The 22,345-nt window shown below is 35.1% G+C and overlaps 1 protein-coding gene and 1 long non-coding RNA gene across 3 annotated transcripts in view; one reads left to right on the top strand and one right to left on the bottom strand.

Moving 5' to 3' along the window:
* The window catches only part of tna (Zinc finger MIZ domain-containing protein tonalli), a 29,584-nt gene extending 8,233 nt beyond the window's left edge, over positions 1 to 21,351 (bottom strand). The window contains exons 1-2 of one of the 2 annotated variants that reach the window (XM_088198864.1): positions 20,857 to 21,351; positions 18,077 to 18,337 (exon numbers count right to left, since the gene is read on the bottom strand). In XM_088198864.1, coding sequence (XP_088054990.1) covers positions 18,077 to 18,337; positions 20,857 to 20,888 — 293 coding nt within the window. In that variant the 5' untranslated portion in view covers positions 20,889 to 21,351. The remainder of the gene's footprint in view (positions 1 to 18,076; positions 18,338 to 20,856) is intronic. The other variant, XM_088198863.1, reaches the window with a different exon arrangement.
* LOC148230134 (uncharacterized) lies at positions 18,364 to 18,650 on the top strand. Its single transcript, XR_015811519.1, has 2 exons — positions 18,364 to 18,473; positions 18,574 to 18,650. It is a non-coding gene; the product is annotated as an uncharacterized LOC148230134 (long non-coding RNA).
* Positions 21,352 to 22,345: the final 994 nt, after the last annotated feature.

Genomic DNA, 22,345 nt, shown 5'->3' with positions numbered 1-22,345 from the left:
AATGCAACACAGCATCACATCCTCTCCTTTTTTATTTTTTTTTGGAAGGTCGACGCTCGCGAATAACCAATCGATTTGGGCGTCTGAGGTTTTTGGGTACAGAATCCAGAGAGTGAGCAGAAGCAGGGTGGTCTCGCGTCGATGCTGTAAAAAATGTGACATAATGGGGGTCTGCCTCTCTCCTTTTTGATGTGTGCATATTTGTTTGAGTCGTTTTTATTCAAAAGCGTCAGTAAACAGTTTTGAATCAACCCCTTTAGCTCTCGCCTACCGAGAAAATCTGTATTAGAGATTATTTCATTATTCTTATTGTATATCATTATCATATCAAAATATGTATATGAAATTAACTGAACATAAATTCTATAAATACATAATAAAACAGAATAATATTATAGAAATGTTTATAAAAATGTGCTATTTTGAGAGATATGTGCATTCAAATAAATACTTTGTTCCATAAAACGTATTTATGTTCGATTTTTTTCTTCGAAAAATGATATTTTTCTTCGAAATATACAAAGTGTTCACTGTTTTGACTGATGTTCGCTCGCACCTAATCTGTCAACTGTCAACAGTAATGCACAAACAATTCGTTTTATGGAACAATTATTTTATATATTGCTCATGTAAGTTGTCCTCTAACTATAATATGTATACATAGTAAATCGGCTCGAATCCTATACGGACCTTAGTATTTTAAAATTTTTATCGTATCTGGGAGATCAGAATTTGTGATTTATCCTCCTCAAAAATTTCAGATAACTTTTGAGCAAATAGTTCCGTCATGATTTTTTTAGTCAAACATTTCCGAGACAGATTTTGAGCAAAAAAATTCGCAATAATCCGGTCACCATAAATGTATATATTAAGGGTACCCAAAAGAAAGGACTTTTTTAATGAAAATTATGTTTCCAATAACAAATTTATTTTATAATATTATTCTACAAAATAATCTCCATCGACAGATACAAACTTCTTCCATCGATCAGGCAAGTTTTTAACACCACATTTGAAAAAACTAACTGACTGAGTTAAACTATTCAGAAAAGAATATTTTAACTTCACTAACACTATTAATTTTTTTACAATCTAAATTATCTTATATACTTAAATAAATGGTATCTGATGATGCTATATCGAGAGAATATGGAGGGTGATTTTGATTAATTTTTTCACGTGATTCTCGTAATACGAGGCAGGCGCGTCGCCTTGTTCTCGTCGCTTAGTGCGTATGGAACCCACACGCCTTCCCAATATGTTTTAAACTTCTTTGAATGCTAGACCATTATCTGGTAACTCCTGAATCGACATCTCTGTATTGGCATTAATTTCTGCAGCTATGCAGTCATCATTGATGATTTTTGGTGTCCCATTTCTTCCACACAAAAATTTTCGAATTTAAATCTTTTGAACCATTTTTTAAATTGACGAACCATTGACGGCATAAATGTTTTTGGTTGCTGTGGTGGTCGATTTTTTTGTGAATTTCGTACATTATACAAGTGCGTAAAAACACATTACTCGGAACATAATCTTCATTGAAACTTAAGGTGTTTTTTTGTTGTTATGTTACTCCAAACACTACCGATAGACAAATTTACTCAGTATAAAAACGTACTATTGGGTACCCCTAATATTATTAGGTGTGAAAAAATTAAAATCATATCATTTTATTAGCACATTGCTAGCAGTGACGTAGCTATAGTGGGGCGAGGAGGGCGGGCCGCCCCGGGCGGCACTTGCTTGGGGGCGGCATATTTGCGATGGGATCGTCTAGTGTGGTACAAAACCCAAAATGCACTAAAACACATATATATACCCAATAATAGCAAGAGCTTAACAATAACCAATTAATTATTTTAAGAAATGCTGATTTTATGACCATGCAAAAAATGTATAGGGGGGGCGGCAATTTTAAGAATCGCCCCGGGAACCACATACCCTAGCTACGCCACTGCATGCCAGATAAATTCACTGATAAAAATACATATCTACCGGTGAAAATATATTCCAATATTCGGGATAGATTTGAGAATGTTTTTTTTTATAACTTTTTTGATTTTTTACAATTTTTTCTGGGGGGGGGGGGGGGGACAAAAATTAGCCAGTCAGTGGTTGTTTTTAAATTTTTCATTAAATTCATAATATTTCATTAAATGACATGCATTTTTAGCCAAAATTCAAGGTGGGACAAATGCACCCATCTGCTCTCCTCTAAATGACTTCCCTATTTTTTTGTCATCTGTCCTGGTAAGTAGTGAGATGTAACCAGTACACTTTTATAAGGATACAAAGTCAAAATTTAGTTGATTTAAAAAAAAAATTATTTTATTTAGGTGACCAAATGTCATCCTCGAACAAAAATTTCCGAAATGACTTTTTTTATTGTTCTGCTTTGATATTTTCAAAATCTGGTCACATTATTAATGTAGAACGATCGTCTGAAACTTATGAATACTTTTGTTTGAGTAACAATATTTTCCAGAATGGTATTTAAGTATAAAATGTTTACATTTACCTGTTTATATATAGTTTTTTTCCAAGTAATGAATCGACCCAAATACATTTGAGACTTGGCGACTCATTTTGAGCATCGGTGTTTAGTGATCGTGAACCTTTTATGTTGATGTTACCAAAAAGAAACAAACATGCCTGTCGATGGTCATAATGTCATAAATATGCTTTTGTCACAGCATCTCACCGGGCGGCGTTCGTGGTGTCTATTTGTCCCCGTGAAACGATAAGCAGGCCATAAATAAAAGGACCGAGAAGATGGCATAGTTTTTTTCCTCTCCATCATGCATGTATGCTTGGGGGCTCGCGATGACAAAAAAGGGTCCACAATAAATATTTATGCCTGGAGACTCAAAACTTTTTGAATCACCGCGGCCTTTGTGCCACTCGCAAGGATTTCCGAGAAAGGCCGAAAATGTGGGTACAGAATCTGTATATCCACGTCGTACATATGTATTTGTGATGAGCTGCTGCTGTAGTGAAGAACTGTACTGCTCCAAGAAGAAAAAAACAGAGTGTGACGACCTCGTCTGCGCCGTGACGACCAGAGTTCAAAGCTGTGTCGTAAGAAAAATAGCAATAACTGGATCTTTGTAAGTGGCGTTACCAATTGATGCGTTCAAAACCAAGGTGCCAATTCTGGGAATCGATCCGGATTAACCGATTTAGATTCCAAGATTCAAAACAGATTAATTAAACTTGCCATTATTATTTTAGATTTTTGTCTTAGTCTTATCACATAAGTAAAACTGTTTTTTTATTTGTTTGGTAGAGCGTACAGGCAGTGAATTATTAATGGAGCTAAGAATACCACAAAATTGCACTATTTATAGACCCTTGAGTAAGTAAACCGAAAATAAAATGCCACGAGGGGTGAGTAACAGATAGATCCACTCGATCTTGCGTCAAGATCCTAAACAACCCTAATCCAACGCAATCTAGTTAAATAAAAATTATGATAATCTGATTTGTGTAATACATTTTTTGTGAATAGTAAACGCTTGAGAATATGAATAGGAAGTCATATTGGTGAAGCTCTAAAAAAAATCAGGTAGACGCAAAATGAGATGACATATTTAATAAAAAAAATGTAGGTTTCATAAATAAATAGATGGCGTATCCAAAAGTAACATATCTAGAGTATCTGTGTTAAATATACATGTATTATATACGCATCGATTCATTTTTAAAGCACGCGCTTTCGTTATAAGTAGCTTAGAGTAATCATGAATATATTAAATAAATATTATTTAATATATTCAAGAAAGTTGCAGATGACTTCATATGCATATTTTTAGAAAGAATTTACGTTTTCTAAAATATTTTTTTCTTAGAAGACACATTGGAAGCAATCGCATTGTATCTACCATTCAATAGACACGAAGGGAGCTTTTCGCGGTATGTGCTGCTGCTCAATGAGCGAGTCCAAATTTTTGCAAAAAACCTAGCATCACGACACAAAAAAAAACTTCTCACATACACAATGTAATATACCTGACGAATCCGCCATCGCCCCAAGGCAACAATTGATCGGAATGAACATAGCAACGTCCAATCCGTCACTGGTTGATGACCCAAGAGGTCGCTAGCTCTTAGATTTTTTATGATGGCGATTTTTTTTGGAACCGTCCAAGCGCGACAGGCTAGATAAATTCCATGAGAATGTGAGATATCATAATGATGAGCCCAAGACGGATGTGCACTTCCGAAATCGGGGCCGCATACCTTTCTCCATTGATCGCAACTCAGAGCAGGTAGTGCCAAAAGATCTTATTTGGACCCGTGTCACCTCCAGGGCCAGGTAACAAGACCAAAAACACACACAGGAATGCCGAGCAGCAGGCTCTTTTGTGTCCACAAAAGGGCACCGATGAGCCAATCATTGACACCTTGTTTACCCAGAATTAGTGGAGAGGCAGCACTTTGCCAAAAATCTTAACCAAAAAGCCCAAGACGCATTCTCCGCCGATGATCTTTTTTTTTCGCTCGCTACACTTGCAACGCGTGGACTGTTGCCAATGGCGTGCGAAAATATAACATATTTTGAACAAATCATTGAACGCTTTTGAGGGGGTAATTTTAGCGGTTCGATTGTTCTGGAGTTGCTTGGAGACGTATACTATTTTTGTGCAATGAGACTTATTCGGAAAAGGTAAAATTCTCAGAGCTGCGACAGAACCAGTTTTGCGTCTCGCTTGAAATGATCTTGCATATGCAGCATTCTCACTACAAAAGTTTCGGCATTGGTACAAAAGAGAAAATCTTTAAATCCTGCAATAAGTGAACGAAAACATTGTATTACTTCTTCCATATGAGTAAAAAATATTCGTTAAGAGTTCACCAATATTTTACATAATAATAAAAATATATGTATTCGAAAAAAAATATATATAAATATATTTCAGCGACAAAAGGGTTAATAAATATAATCAATCATTCAAGATAGAAATAAAAACAAGCGAACTTTTTTTACATGACACTGTACATCATCATTTTTGCCACAAAGATACGATAACTCGATTTTTATGATGAAAAACGTATTTCGGCAACCAAAGGGTATATAAAATCTATCGAGCCAAGATAAAAATTAAAACTACTAATTCATCCAAGTGAAGTTTTTTTCTGAAATGCTGTATATGTTCTGTATATCTATATTAACATATTACAACAATATTTTTGTCACAAAGATCTGAGACAAAATAATGAACGTCACAAATTAATACAAATGATAAATTTAAATACAACAAAAAAACTATGAAAAAATTATGCATATATTTTACAACAATATTTTTGTTACAAAGATACGATAACTCGATTTTTATGAAGGAAAACTTGAGATAAAATAATGAACGTCAAATATTGATACAAATGATAAATTTAAACACAAAAAAACTATGAAATAATTATGCAATACAACACATAAAAGGCTCGGCAGCTAATGGGTTAAATTAGAAAAAGTTTAATTCTATTTTTATCACAAAACTAAATCGTAACTGTTATAGTAGTGATATATATAATTTGTTGCATCAATAGATTATACATGAATCACTATTATAACAAACATAATTTAGTTCTATATTAAAATCAGATTTCAGCAAATTTGAAGCTAATTGAACAGATTTCGGCAATAATAGGGTTAAAATTATTAACATATTAAATACCATGTGCTCTAATGTGTGCGTTTTGTTGTTTTAACTTCATTCAAAAAATATATTTATTTAGCCTTTTATTTATATTAACTAAGATAGTTTAAGAAATAGATATTCTCCTCTTATCCATTAGAAGCATATCATATTATTTATTCAACGATGACGCAAGATTCGGAAATCCTTATAAAAATATTAGAATCAGATTTCAGCAATAGAGGGGTTTAAAATTATTAACATATTAAATACCGTGTGCTCAAATTTGTGCGTTTCGTCGTGTTAACTTCATTCAAAAAAAATATTTATTTAACCTTTTATCTATATTAACTAAAATAGTTCTCTCGAGTCATCCCATCCACACTTTTTTAGGCACATGCATCAATGCATAACTCATAATAAAGGTCCTTCTAAGTATTAAAAATCGTATCGACTTAATTAAAGTCGCTCAGTGGCTCCCAAATTTTTATTTAATCTATTTGTATCTGTGTCATGAATTAAAAATGTTGATTATTAAAATAAAGTTATCGTAATAATCGCAAATAAGTCGCGATATTTAACACTTTGTATGCGTAAGATGATATTTATCTGTTAAAAGCGGGATACAAGGACGAATTTTTTTTTGTACTGCAAAGCTGGGATTTTTCCACTTGATTTAACGACCGGTTTTTAAGTAGAATAATACGCATCGCGTTATAATACGTCACATTTTTATTATAAGAAAGTTTTGAGTTGATCCCTAATTGTTTTGCTTCTAAAGCCTTGAGCAAATCCGTCACTTTTCAAATTATTTTATGGCAAAAAGTATATTAATTAAAAAAAAATATTATTTTTTATGATTTTTTAATTATTTTTCCACTGTCGTGTCACCTACCACTATCGTCACCCGCATATAAAGTGTTAAATAAGATAAAATATAAAAATGAGACACGAGTACTACAAAATTCTTATATTGAATGATACCAGAAATCTTAATTTATCGATACTTATCGATAAAAAAAAATATTCTAACAACTCATCAGTAGAGCTGCTGCCTCAAATAAAAATCAATAAAGTGAAAATGTTGACAGCAATAATCATCAAAACGTCGATGCAGAAACATCCGTGGCAAATGCGAACAAACCGTTAAAACATCTACAAAAAAAACTATTAACCACATTGCACTTTTATAGAAAACACGCATGTGTGTTCTGCTCACAGCAACAATACAAATGGGCGAGCATGAAAAGTTGTGTGGGGTCAGATACCAACAGCATTATATCGATTGTGATAGGCATTTTACGCAACGCCACCAGAGCTTCCCAAACTCTCAAAATAACGCGGACCGGATTGAGTTAATTAACGAGGACACAAAAAAAAACATGACAGCAAGTGAAATGTTTGCATTACTATCAACAACTCGGCTAATCTGTCAACAGTGTCGATAAGCTGTCTGAATTACGAAACGATTAGATCACTTGTAAGAAAGTAGATAAGCCGATTAATATTTTTTTATTATTTATTAGATTAAAACATATCAGATTTCTTTTGTATTATAAAAAATGTAACCCAACAGATGTCAAGAGCGAAGGAAATCCAACCGCCAAAAGGTTAAGCCAAGCGTTCCCAATCCAAATTGTCGCCAAACAAACACAAACAAAAGATTGCGAACAACTGTCGCCGTATATGCACACACAGGCTATGGGTAACAAACCCCATATTACCGAGTCATTGACAGCCCCTAAACACCCCTCCGTTAAATAATGGAAGCGACTTACCCCCGGATGAATTTGTATGAATCAATACAACGTTTTCATTGTGTCCGTTAGGAACACTCGCATTTGAACTCTCATTATTATACGCGTTGAGTGGCTGAGACACGTTACAAAATCAACCAATGAGGTGCAAATTATCTGAATCAACCGTTTTTTTAAATTATTTAAAAAAAAAATTTGGCAACAAAAGGGTTAAGACTTATAAATGCAAATATATCTTAAACTATCAAAGATACGTAAAAACGCTCCAAGAACACCCCCACTAAAATTTAAATTGCTATAAAACTGCATTTTAAATTCACCATAATTAAAAAATATGTCGTATGCATTTTATAGATTAACCCAATTCGGTATTGATTTAGCGGGAAAAATCGCAGCAGAGCGTAGCGCGGTAGCGGCAGATTACTATATTTGTACATAAATCATGCTCGAGTTATAAACCTGTTATTCTCCAAAGTGGATTCCCTCGTTCGTGTTTTCACCTACTCGGACACGAGATTATGCAATTGTGCCGCTGTGAAATACCTCGCTAATCTGCAGGACGGACACAATGTTGTCTTTTCGGGGTACTTCCCCTATTCCCTGGCGGCTGTATGCAAATTTGCGGATTCTTGAGCGCACAATGGACACGGTAACAAATTGTGCTTTCATTCGGAGCACGTGGTGCAATTTTGCGGAAAGTACAATTGAAATGACTCGCTAACCCAAGAAAGATCGGATCAGTACAACAAATAGTGCAGAAGAAACTATTCTTGACATTCTAGGGTAGTATTTCAAGTCATAAAAGCATGTAACATGCATACTTATATGTCTAAAGATCAACTAAAGTAGAATGTACAGAAGAAACCTTTATTGAACACAAAAAATGACTTCCATGCAGAAAAAATATTTTTGGATAATTAAACACAGAATTAAATTCTTTCTGCTTTTTTCTTGACAATAAAACAAAAAGCATAGAAAACGCCTTTCTTGACACTATAATTATATAATTAAAAGACTAAAGAAAAAAGACAAGAAGAAATCTTTTTATGAACAAAGAAAACACATTTCCTTGACAGGACGATATTCATATGAAACTCTCTAATTCGGTTTTGTAAGTACAGAAGAAATCTTCTTTGATAATTAAACAGAGCATATCAAACTCTTGCTGTTGTTTTATTCTCGATAACGATTCAAGAAAACTTACACCTAAGTATACCTCTATAGATAATACAATCAGAAGATTTTTTTTAATACAGAAAAAACCTTTATTGCTAAATAAACATTATATTTGAGATACTTCCATATTTATAGTGAGCTTTAAAAATAGAAGAGAACCTTTTTAAGCGCATATTGTTTTTCTTGCCACTACATCTATTTCAATACAAGTAAAAAAGCGGAATAAAAATTATATAGAGACAGATGAAACTATGCTTGTCCCTCTAATACAGTAAGTTCATGAAAATTCCATTGAAAAAAATATGTAAGAGCAAAATATAAAGTCTTTGAGCAATAAAAATAGAAGAAAACCTCTTAAAATGTATATTCATTCCTTGTCACTAAAACATATATTTTAATCAAAGTAATTGAAGGTTCGAAAGCACAAGAAAACTTATTTAGATACAAGAGAAACTTTTCTTGGCACTCCTATACAATAAGTTTATGATGATTCTATTTGGATAAAAATCGCAAGAGCAAGAGATGATTTTATGGACATGGAAGAGCACCAAAAAATAATCTTCTTCTTGTGGTATATGAATAAGTATATATTTAAGAAGGATCAAACATATATGGATATAGAAAAAACCATCAAGGTTTTTTCTTCTTGATCTAAAGATGCAGTAAGGACTTGACCGTGAATAATTATAGGTATGAGAGTTGTTTTGAAGGAGCATTTATGGTTGATTGAACATCGTAATCCTTCGGTATGTATCTCTAATAAAAAGTATGGATTTATTACGATGTTTTTCAGCTCAATCCAAGGCCGACCTTGGTGAACAATTATTCTCCACTGGTCAACGTCGCGTATCACCCCATTCCGATACACTCGAGACGTTCCTTCCACGCTAATTAGCTTCCCCACTCCGTATCTGATCAAATCGTTGCCTCCACTCTATTCCAAAACGTTTCGAATGCGAGATCGCACGAGGTGCTTGCACCTTCCAGTCAGGGTCACGGCATACATTAAAAGCGAAACGAAGAAGAATACGTCGAAGAAAAAAATAACCGACGCCCATCGAATCGAATGTGGAGCATGTATAATTTGTAAAACCAAACATACGCACACGGACAAGAGATCAAAAGGTGTGAGCAATCTGTCGGGTTGAAAACTCCACATGGCATGGGGAGCAAAGCTGGGGTTTAGGGAGTCAAAAGCTGCAGCTCGTGCCCAAAGCTACCCACCCTGACTGACAACACCTGCTTTAGATTGTTTACCCTCCGCTTCAGCGCGGGTTTCGACGATAGGTAGATCAGTAGGCAATGTTGACACCAGTGGCGGAATAACCCTACCTCTAAATTACATATATATATATATAGATTTAACTAATTATTAAAAAAACAACAGAATTATTACAAAATATGTACAGTAAAATTCATTTTAAATATACACAATAAAATCAGCGAAAACTCTCGTACGGTGAGCTATGGCGTCATGAAACATGCACAGCTTATCATGTCTATAATTGATAGGTCAACGCAATTATGTTCATCAAGAACTATGGAACTTTATAATATATTTTTAACTTTCAAAGACATGACGCCATATTCCGTAACATAGCGTAAGCTTGGGCGAGGCTTAGTAGTAAAGTACTAGTAGATATCTATATAGTTAGCACAAAAGTCAACAACAAACACTATTTTCTTGAAAGAATGTCAAAGAAATCAAGGACTAATTGGTCGCATTATTATTGAATTAATTCTTGAGAAAGCCAAATTCAGTCGCGTTGTATGAATATAACTCTCGGAGTTCCGCAAGGTTATATCCTGAGACAACTCTTGTTTATATTATTTATAAACGAGAGGCATGGGCATTATAAACTTTAGCTTTTGGTTGAATGTCAATGACTTGCAAATTTTCAGAAGCATCCAAATGATTTATGACTCATCTGCTGACAGCCGTTTACCTTTTCCGATCGGAAAGTGCTATATTACCAATGGACTTATCAAAAAATATAAATTCTGCTTATATAAGACATTCGAGAAGAAGTGGATAAAAAAAAGCGAAAATAAACAGATTGCAATTTTTTTAACTAAGGATAATGCTGTAAAGTAAATCTTACGTTTGAGGAGAAGTGGAAATTCTCTTTATATTTTAATAATTTTGTGGGGGACTTTCTTTATTACCTAGGTGAAAATTAGCTGGTTAGATATTTCCAATAAAAAATCTGCTTGTATAAGACCTCAGAATTAAGTTCGAGAAGAAGTGAAAATGCTTCCTACATTTCAATAATATTTATGGTGGACTTATCTTATTACTTAGGTGAAAAAAAATCGTTAGAAACTTTTCAATTAAGAAAATGCTGTAAAGTCTGCATGTGTAAGACTTCATAATTATGATCTAGAAGTGTAAGCGATGGAAATGGTTATGAACCAGTATTGTGCATTTATTGTATCTTTATGCTATTTTTGAAATAAAGTTTTATGATCTAGAAGAAGTTGAAATTGCTCCTACATTTTAATAATATTTGTGGTGTACTTCTCTTATTACCTAGATAAAAATAAATATTTAATAAATTTTCATTATAGAATATGCTTTAAAATAAATTAAGCGTGTGTAAGACCTCAGAATATGTTCGAGAAGAAGTGGAAATTCTCACATTATAATAATATTTATGTTGTATATTACCTAGGTGAAAATTTGCCAGTTACGAAATATTTCCAAAAAAAACTGGAGAAAAGTGAAAAGTGGAAATTCTTGTGGACTTCTCTTATTTACCTAGGAGAAAATAAATAGTTAAAATTTTTTTTGTAAAAAATAAGAAAATTCTGTGTGTGTAAGACCTCATAATTATGATCTAAAAGAAGTGGAAATTGTGCCTACATTTAAATAATATTTGTAGTGGATTTTTCTAATTTCTTAGTTGAAAATAAACCGGTTAAAAATATTTATGAGAAGAAGTGGATATTCTCTATACATTGCAATAGTGGTAGAATCTTATTACTAGGTTAAAATTAATTGGTTAGATATTTTCAAAAAAAGAAATGGAAATTCTTTTTACATTTCAATTATATTTATGGTATACTTCTCTTATTATTTAGATGAAAATAAATGGTTAGAAAAATTTCGCTAAATAAAATCCTGTAAACTAAATTCTGCTTGTGTAAGACCTCAGAATTATGTTCGAGAAGAAGTGGAAATTCTCCCTTCATAATATTTGTGGAAGACCTATCTTATCACCTAGGTGAAAATTAACCAGTTAGAGATATTTCCAATAAAAAAATTTGCGTGTGTAATCTCAGAATTACGTTTGAGAAGAAGTGGAAATTCTCCCTATTTTGCAATTATTATTATTCTTATTACCTAGGTGAAAATTTACTGATTAGATATTTCCAATAAAAAAATCTGCAAAAAAATGTATAAGACCTGAGAATTAAGTTCATGAAGAAGCGGAAATTCTTCTACATTCCATTAATATTTGTGGTGGATTTTTCTTAAAATAAACAAGTTGAAAAAATTCACCAAAGAAAATTCCGCGCGTACAAAACCTCAGAATTGCATTCGAGAAGAAGTGGAAATTCTTTCTACATTTCAATATTTGTGTCGGACGTATCTTATTACCTATGTAAAAATAAACAAGTTGAAAAAAATTGCTAAATTAAATGCTGCTAAGTAAATTCTGCGTACGAAAGACCTCAGAATTATGTTCGAGAAGATAAAATCTGCGTGTGATTTCAAAAATTCTCATATGTTCAAAAAGAAGTGGAAATTCTCCTTATATTTTAATAATATTTGTGGTATACTTTCCTCAATACCTAGGTGAAAATTAAATTGTTTGATATATTTCCACTAAATCTGCACCCCTGCGAGAATATTTTCTCATGATAAAGAAAATCCAGAAAAGATTTCTGAATTAAAGTAGTTTTTTATGAGCTTTCGTTTCTTATTAACTGTTTCTTGAATACAGATATACACAGTTAATAATAAACGAAGTATATAATGAGTGTATATATTTACATTAAAAACTAGACCTCTTTACGATGCGCCACTGGTTATGCCCTAAGGATAAATTTTGTTGAAAGTAGCAGCAGATTTTGAGCGAAATGAATCGAATGTAATCTGCGGATGACGCATCTATCATGTGGCATGATTTTCTTCTTTTTCTTGCAGATCAAAATCGCAAAGCAACCCCTTTTGTCGGGTCACTCTGTGTGACTCACTGGACTCTCAAAACGAACGCTGAGTCGCCGACATGAAGAAGAAGTACAGGAGAATTAGCATAAGAAGCTTTCACGGTCAGTGCGTTTTTTGTGTAACACTTCGCCGCGTCTTTCAGACATCAACATTAGGTAACAAATGTGGACATATGCAGGCCGCAAAGTATCGAATCACCCCTTGCGCAATGTGGCGGATCAACGAACCCTCGAAAAATGGATGGCATCATGCTCCCCCATGATCTGGCTTTTAATTAAGGGACACGTCAACTATAAGGGGTATATCTCGAGAATTCCAAATCTATATTTAAGCACCATGGATGATGCAAGAATATTGAAGTTTTGCAGAATTTCTAGAACAATATCTGATGAGAAAAGAGCGTTCAAAATGCTCACAGATTAAAACTAAAGTTTAAGCATTTTTGTATATAGGGCTTCGCTCTAGCATTCCGATGTTGGCGTGACCCAAATGGTTAATTACCAGACAATACACGTAACGCGAGCTCGTTCGGGAGGAACGTGCGGGTCATCGAGCAATATCGAACAACCGTCTCGTTTGGGGTGAATCATCACCGTAGGGCGCTGGAGGGTTTCATTGACTGCCGAGACCCTTCCGAGTTCACGCTTCGCCACTGGCAGAACCTAAGTGTAACCGAACACCGTGACTGTTCCTTTACGGAGGGAAGGACAAGATAGCTATCGGCCACAGTGGCCAATTACAGGAGAGCGTGTCACGCGATAACGTCAAATTAACAGGATCCAGATTTGGACACTTTACAAAGTGTCCTCATCTTATTTACATGGTTCGTCGGGTGCCAGACGCTCGACCTTCAACAAAATAGCTCAATTTGCCCTTTTTCAGCGTCTGGACCATCTGTCGTGCGTGCGTGCAGGCTGAAATCTGTAACGACGACTTGTTTACACGATAGGAGCTGTGTTTACACGCGGTCTGGATGCATCACGTGTGCAGCATAGCATGCACGAGAACGCCTCGACGAAATGTACTTTTCATCGAGTGTTTGACAGATTTATGTATGAGACTAATTGTTTCAAGACGCACGAACGAGCTGAGAAGTTTTGAACTTTCTTTCATAGCAATGAGCATCACCAATGTAAGCAAACAATTAAAAAAAATTGTGATACAAAAAAAATCTGCCACGAAGTCGTGAGTTTTACATGACATGGATTAATAACAATTGGAAGTACAGTAAAATATTAAAAAAAAATAAAAAAGTACATACCATTCACGGATTTTCAAGGGTTAAATATAATATAAATAAGCTTATAAACATATCGTACGATCGTAATCAAGTCTTAAACATGTATATAAAGATGGCAATATATACATTTATAATTATTTCAGTGACGTGAAAAAATGTCACCTTTTGTCAAAATACAGAAATATGAACATTTAACACTTGGAAGTCCAGAGGCATGTATGTCATGCCAAAAATGGTTTTACCATTGCAGTTAAAATATATTTTCTGAAGCTTTTTTTAATTACTTGATGATACAATTTCCAGTATTTTATTTTGTTAGATACTCAGGGATACTTCTATCAATATATTACGGTAAAAAGATTTAATTACCAAATTACTCAAATTAGTGGTAAAATCAGTTTTAAAACAATTTTTAGGACAGCATATAAATAAATTCAATAACTGTTTTTAACTACAGCTGATAGTGCTTATAACAATTGCAGTTATAAGGAAAAGTTATTTTTTTAATCATAACGTGGTTGACGATGATAACTTATTTGACAAAAAAACATTTGCGTTACTATGAATATAATATTTCTGTGAATATAAACATTTATTTATTGATTAACCTGCTAGAAGTGCTTATGAATTATTTTAATGGAATAGACAATGACAATTTTTCTTAGGCAATGAGTCAGACCAAAAATTACAGATGATTTTCAGGAGCGTGTCGATTTCTTTGAATTGTTTTTAATGGATAAATAGATTGAAAATGAATGTAGAAATACAAAAAAAAAACACTTACTTGCAGATAATTCATCTAAAAATCATATTTTACAAGTAACATTATGTCTAACAGAAGAGGGCTTTCATAAGCAAGAGAGAAATTGTAACCTAGAGATGAAGAATTGACGCAGATTGAGCGTTAGAGCAGCAGGAAGTTGATGCTTTGATGCGTTAAAGTACATTTGCACCTCTCTGGGTATGTTAATAAGCAAAATTGCCGCATATGAAGTGAGGAAAATTCTCATGAGATTCACGAGAGACATTACATGCCCAAAATGTGATTGTTTGGTGCGCATTGTGGTCAGGCGGCGTCATTGGGCTTTGCTTTTTTGAAAGCACAGTCAATATGATAAGCGCTATAGGCGCATAATAACCGATTATTTTTGTCACGAAATCGAATATATGGATGCGGAAGACATGTGATTCCAACGGAAGACATGTTTTGCGTTAAAAGTTCCCGTTAGTGACGTCAACTAGCCACCAAGATCGTGCGATTTACCGCCGTTGGATTTTTTTGTGTGAAGTTATAATAAATGTCGTGTCTACGCAAACAAACCCGAAACGTTGGAGCACCTAAAAACCAACAATCGTTGAAATACCGCTCGAAATGTACGAAAAAGTCATCGAAAGGATCGGCTGCTGCAAAAGGTTCAGAAACGGCCATTTAAATGAAAATATTTTTCATTATAATTGAAATACATTAAATGTTCCATCAAATTTGTGTTTTTTTTTAAATCGGAAACTGAAGTTGGATCACCTTTAAGTACATACAAAATAAAATAATAACTGCACGTCAGAGATATGATTATTCTAAATTGGGTTAAAAATAGCAACAGGATATCTATATATTTACTTCAAACAATTATATAATTTATTTATTTTCGTTGTAACCTAATGTAAGCGTAAGCCCAATGCGTTACAACGGGCAAATATGTTAAGTCAATCAGACATAATGAGTACTAACCACCAGACTGAAAGTCTGGGAATCAGTGACATCTATATTATTAATTAAAAAAATATTATGTGCTACACAATTTATAATCAATAGATGTCAATGCAGCTGGGGCCGGTTTTTTTAATAATAGCGCATTTTTATAAATAAAAATTCGAGTGCCGCTGCCGGGGCTCGATCCCGCAACCTCATATTTACTAGTCTGAGACGTTGCTGACTGCGCTATTTCGCCCTTAACGAATTTGTGCGACTCACTTTGTTTAATTAATGAACGCTTAAGAAAATTGTAATTCAGAAATCACAGTCAATGGAGCGCTAATCTCGCAAGTCAAGATAGTATATACAATCAATATGATTCTAACAACTCATTTTATGTATTTAAAAAATCAGTCACCAGAATCAATTTAATTGTTAAACATATTTTTGAAACAGTTTTAGGGTAAAAGTATGCGTATAGTGATATATATTTATATACTATTTTACCATCATCATTGTAAAAATGTGGAGATGAGTAAAATATTTCATTATTAGAGCGACATTACTAAAACAAGTATATAATAGTATTTCCAATTTTCAATGGTTCAATAATCAATAACCATAAGTAATCACAGGAAAAACAGGATACAACAATAAAAAAAGCAATGATTTTTTGGGCAAAAGAATTGGTATTCTTAAACATACACCTTTTTATAAATACATCCGTATTGTACGTGTATAAAATAATTGAATAGACGCAATATACCTATTGTGATTTCTGAAAAGAGCATAGTAAACCATTGATTTGTTCTTGCTGGTGCAGCAAGAATTTTATTATTATTATTATAATCATAAATAACTGTTTAAATTAAACATAATATCAATAATCATTTGATAGTTTGGTTGATTGATTTTTTTAACATACAATATATGTTAAAAATCGCCCCATAAAGCAATGCATTAATTGATCGAAAGAATCGGTATTATCAAACGTACGCCTTTTTAGAGAGACATGAACATAAAAATTAAAAAAACGATAATCTGCTGAATACATACAGTGTATGTATCACCCACGCAGTTTATGTAATCCCATTAAAAAATAACGTAAACACAGAGTGACATCATCGAAACGAAGATTTTTAGTTTATCTAGAGTCGAACTATTCAACATTCATCATTCTCAGGTCGTAACATTCACATTGCTACTAATCATCTCATCTTCATATGTGTAAGTATGTACTCTCACTACAGCGTCAGATTCCGTATATGTAATTCCTTCAGTCGGTTCAATTACCGCTGGCGAACAATGCACCGCCGGTGCGTGGAACGCATTCTTCACACGATATCGCCGAGGAGCATTCCGATCCCACAAAAATGGTTGACGTTTTAGAAGAAGAAGGAAAAGAAGAAACGATGAAAAAAAACAAGTTCTCACGAACGAGGAGAGGCATGAACAAGAAGAAGAACAAATGTGTCGGGATGCACCGCCGAGACGCATGCGATTAGATAAGGACAGCGTTGGCAACTCGACCGGTCGATATACGCCACCCCCCACTCTTTTTCTCACACCGTGTCAATGAAATGTTGGGAGATTATACGGTGAAACAAAAACAATGGTGAAAATCGAATTTCGACAATAAAAACATGAAAATCAAGACAAAAGAAGCACAAATGTAGCGCTGGAGAACTAGAGAAAGACGTTAAGGCAATTTGTTTTTATAAAAAGAAATGCGTAAAGACAATCATTCATAAGTACAATAGAAAGTAGATGTTACGATGACCAATAAGCTTGGGGCCACTGCAGATTGCAGGTATTGTTTTGATCATTTTCAAGTAAAGAATATATTCTAACCAAGATTTAGTGACTAAGATATGAGTTTGCTTAGAATACGTTGAGAGTAGTGCTTTTTAATTTTCTTCTATAGCAATGTATGTCACAAGTGTTGGCTTATTAAATTTATGGTGTTTGTTAAAAGTTTTATTTTTCTGGACACAGTATCGCCACTCAAAATCCATTAAAATTGGCAGCTTTTAGAATATTATGTCATGTTAGTTGTGTCTTAGAAAACTTTTAACATAAACCAGCGAGTATATGGCTATGAAAAATATGTATTTCAAACCTTGTCAATAGTGACTATCCTACAATGGTTATGCTTCTAAAATCTCCACAGAAACACAAACCTTGTTCAAAGAAGGCGATGACACCAAGAGGAGTAGCACCACGAAAACTACTCGGTTACTTTAGAATATCATAGACGATACGTCTCTGAACACTCCACTCAAACAATTGCAATCACACCACACATACACATTTCGTCACTATTTTGCGTCATCGGATTCGCCGAAGACGTCACTGTCACAACTATGGAGCACTGTCACGTTTCGTCGGTTTACTCACCCGGGCGCAGCGAGTCGGTAGCCAGAGGGCGGCAGGTGGTCGGCGGGGGCGCTGGAGGCTGCGGCGCCCCACAGCGTGGCGGTCACCAGGGCGAACTGATCCTGGCCTTGGTGCTGCTGCTGCTGCTGCTGCTGCTGATGCTGCTGTTGTTGTTGCTGCTGCTGCTGTTGTTGCTGTTGCTGCTGCTGCTGCTGCTGCTGCTGGAGCCGGTGGTGGTGATAAGCGCGGGATTGATGCTGGGGTTGCACGCCCGATTGATCCCTGAAAAACGCACCAACGTTCACACTCTGTCCGGGGTAGGGCTTCCGCGGGTTCCTATCCCTACGACCGAGCCGTTGAACATGTTCGATGCGAAGACTCCAGAGGAAATCCAACACTTTCGATCCAAGGAAACGCAGTCGAAGGACCATATCTCGATACTAAAGTAGTGAGGCTGTTATCACTAGAGCGATTGAAGGCATTTGTTGCACACTTTAAACCATTAGAACGAGATTAAGCACTATTTTGTTAAGTATAACATATCGAGTCATATGGAACTATCTTTGTTACTATATTTTACGTTCCCACAATGTCCTGAAAAGGATTCTATGTATACTACTGTTATTCAATGGCATCACGTGTTTTTTTTTTTAGTATCGAGATATCAAGTGTCGTATACTTGGCGATATCAAAGATTCAATTTAACGGTTATTTTTCTATCAAACACTGTTGGATTTCGACTGTATAGTCACATTGAACAAGCTCGAGAGAATCCGAGAGCGCGCGCGAAACCGCGAACTGCGAAAAAGCGCCGCTAGATTGCTCCACCTGTCTGTCCAACATGGCGTCGCTCCGATCGCATCGAACTACCATCGTTGTTCATAATTTAAAAATGAAATTCGGAACACAAAAAAATGATATTTTCTCGCTACGTATGTTGTGCATCGTGGGTGAGTAGATAGGGCCGCGGGGCGCGGCGCGTCGGTCGCGAAAATCAATAAGTCGGCAATTTATCCGAGTCGCGAACCGGCGGTTCGGAACCGCGCTAGTGACAGTTGCGGCGCATGCGCGTCGCGGCGCACGCACACAAACACCACACACACGTGATTTACACATTTGTTTACACGACTTTCTAGGCGGGTGGGGGTGGGGCGGCGGCGCTTCGGCGGGCCGCGAGCTTTTCTTCGCCGCTCGGCCGTAGAGCGCGACGGTGCTATGCTACACGCGGCGAAATGCGATTACGAAAACAAAAAAATACTTTTATGAAAATAAAACTTTACAGGCGCAGAAGCACAGAAGCGAAGGCGTTTAAACTCACGAATTTTATTATATAAACACGCTAATTATTTTTAAAAAAGAATGTTTTCATAATTTTTGGCGATTTTCAGTTTATCAAATTCAGTGAGAAGCATGATTTTTAAGGAACAGTAAGTCGTAAATTAAAATATTACTGATTTTTAAGAATCGCGATTTTTATGGATTATAGAAAAAAAACAATATATTTTTTAAATAATTTTCATTTATTATTATTGAATGTTATATTATGCTTAAACCATGATTTTATCGACCACAGAAAAAAAACAAGTTACACGCGAATTCTGTTTATTTACAGAATGACACTAAAATTGTTTAGATAATTTGTCTTGAAAAATTTATTAAAATTTGATTATATTGTTTAACTTTTACGTTTTAATCGAACATATTATTAAATCATGATTTTATTAATTAAAGAAAAAAATATACACGATTTTGTATATTTACAGAATAACACAAAATTTGTGTTATTCTGTAAATATAACAAAGCGTTGAGAAATATTTATTGAAATTGGATTATTGTGCTTTACTTTGACGTTCCAATTAAACGTAAGATTAAAAAATGTTTATTTATATAGATTTAAACGCGAATTTTGTTTATTTATATTTATATGATAACACTGAAAATCGAACGAATAATTTAGCGGTGAAAAAAGCAAGAATATTTATTAAAATATTATTATTTTGTTTAAGTTTCGATACTACAATTGAACATAAAATAATAAAATTGTGATTTTTACCGATTCAAGGAAGAAAGAAATTAATTGAGAATTGTTTTATTTACCGGATAACTAAGTTATTATATAAAATCGTGATTTTTACTCAATAAAGAAAAAACAAATTTTGTTTTATTTACGTAATAACACTAAAAATCGTTTATAAAAGCAAAATATATTCAATGAAATTGGATTAATTTTCTCAACTTTGACGTTCCAGTTGAACATAAAATAAAGATTTTTACTAACCACTAAAAATCAATTAGATTATTTTGCGTTGAGCAACGAATCTTTAAGTATTGCTAAGTTTATATGTTCTAATTAAACGGGGAATTTAAAATTTAGGACTTTTATTGACTTTTTAAAAAAATATGCGAATTTTGTTTATTTACAGAATTACAGAAAACAAGGAATATTTATTATTATTAGATATTTATTATTATTAGATGTTTCGATAATAATTTAAAAATGAAATAAATAAATCTGCGACCGGAATAGCAAAATCATGATTATTTTTGTTTATGTCACAATAGTATAAATTCGTAGAAATATTTTATTATTATTATGTAAGGCGATGTTCATTTGTTTATGATTTGCACAAATCACACTTATTGTCCATAAAGTCCAAAGCACAACGAACACTAAAATCACAAAAATCCAGTTCGGTTGCACAAATCACTATAGAGTCCATACGATGCACAAAATAAAAATAAACCAAAACAAAAACAAAAACGACCGTTTTCGCACCCCCAATAACAAAATCATATTTACATAGTGTGACACATCGTCGAGTTGTGCGACATGGCAGTCGGTCACAGTCCCGATGCCATTTCGGCGCAGTCGGAGCACGCACTTTTGTTTTAAAATCAGATCAGATCAGATCAGATCAGAGCGCTTGTTCACTGTCTGCGATTTTCGCACGTGCAATCAAATATCTGCGAATAACAAAACGAGCGCCACAGGTGGTCCGCGTAGTGATAACGCGCGCGCGTCGCGAGAATATTTTCTTTTTGGCAGCGGCGAATAGTTGGCCGCGATAGTTGGACCGCGGCGCGCGGGAGTATTCAAATACTGCGTGCAGCGGCGCGCGGATTGCGCTCGCGCCGCGCTGAGCCGCGATGCTATTTACTTGTGCGAGCCGCGCGAGAGCCGTCCACCGCGAGACGACCGCGTCGATAAGGAGTCGAACGTAGAACGCGCGCCGTCCTGATAAGAAAAAATTGCGCCCGGCGGCGCGGCCACACGCTCGCCGGCCGCCGCCACACTGGCCGTCCGCTGTGCCCCCACCTCCGGCCGCGCGGCTACGTTGCCGGCTCTCCGCATCCGACGCGCCGTCTCTGTCTGGCCGCGGCCGCGCGCCGAGTCGCAGCGCACGCACTCGCCGCCGAGCCGCGCGGTCCCGGGACGTGTCGCACGTCGCTCCTCACTCGTCACTCGTCGCGCTGCGTTGCGCTCGCTACGCGTGTTGTGCACATGTGTGGCGTTTCGCGCCGCCACTGGATCACTTCCGCACGCGCGCAGTGGATCGATCCTACGTTACGTTAGTCGATGATGCGTTTTTGTTTACTAACATTTTTTTGTGCACACTTATTACTTACTACGATGATGAATCGCATGACGATTAAGTGGTCGATGACCCTAGAGATGCGCGATTTGTTTTTCGCAGGTTCGACGCAAGTACGACGACGACTGAAACTGCATTTTCACAATTAAAGCAATGCATGACATAACCTTATGTCTTGAAAGTGTATTTATCGGTCTGCATTTCGGTATAATGGAAAATAACTAAATACGAGCATTAGAAACTCGACTTTAAAAATTCCAAAACCGTGTCAAAAACTATTTCTGATTAGCCTTTGCTGAATTATCGGGATTCCTTGTGGGTATCTTATTTTATTACCTAGGTCAAGGGTCGCCAATTGTTTTATTAAAAGGCTGGATCAAAAATATTATTGTAATTGTTTTTTCCCTTCAATATGATTTCATCAAACTAGGGTACGAATTTCGTCACTTCCTATCACCAAAAATTATTGCAAATTGTCATCTGGTAATGCTGACCTAAAATTGTGATTTTATGTACTTCACCTTTGAAAATGTTTGTTATACAGGTGCTGCCAAATACAAATACAGTCGAAACAATTACTTAATTTTAGAAAAATAATATGCGGTTATTAAATACTTTTTAGAATTAAAGAATTTTGACCAATAGAAGAGCACAAAAAACAATTATCCCTTCTCAGAAGTAAAAAATCCACGTCAA

This window comes from Plectrocnemia conspersa, unplaced genomic scaffold, assembly GCF_051122295.1.
Source record: "Plectrocnemia conspersa isolate PC_06_02 unplaced genomic scaffold, ASM5112229v1 ptg000011l, whole genome shotgun sequence".
NCBI classification, from domain to species: domain Eukaryota; kingdom Metazoa; phylum Arthropoda; class Insecta; order Trichoptera; family Polycentropodidae; genus Plectrocnemia; species Plectrocnemia conspersa.
The sequence above is the reverse complement of the archived record's forward strand: the minus strand, read 5'-3'. Positions and strand labels throughout refer to the sequence as shown.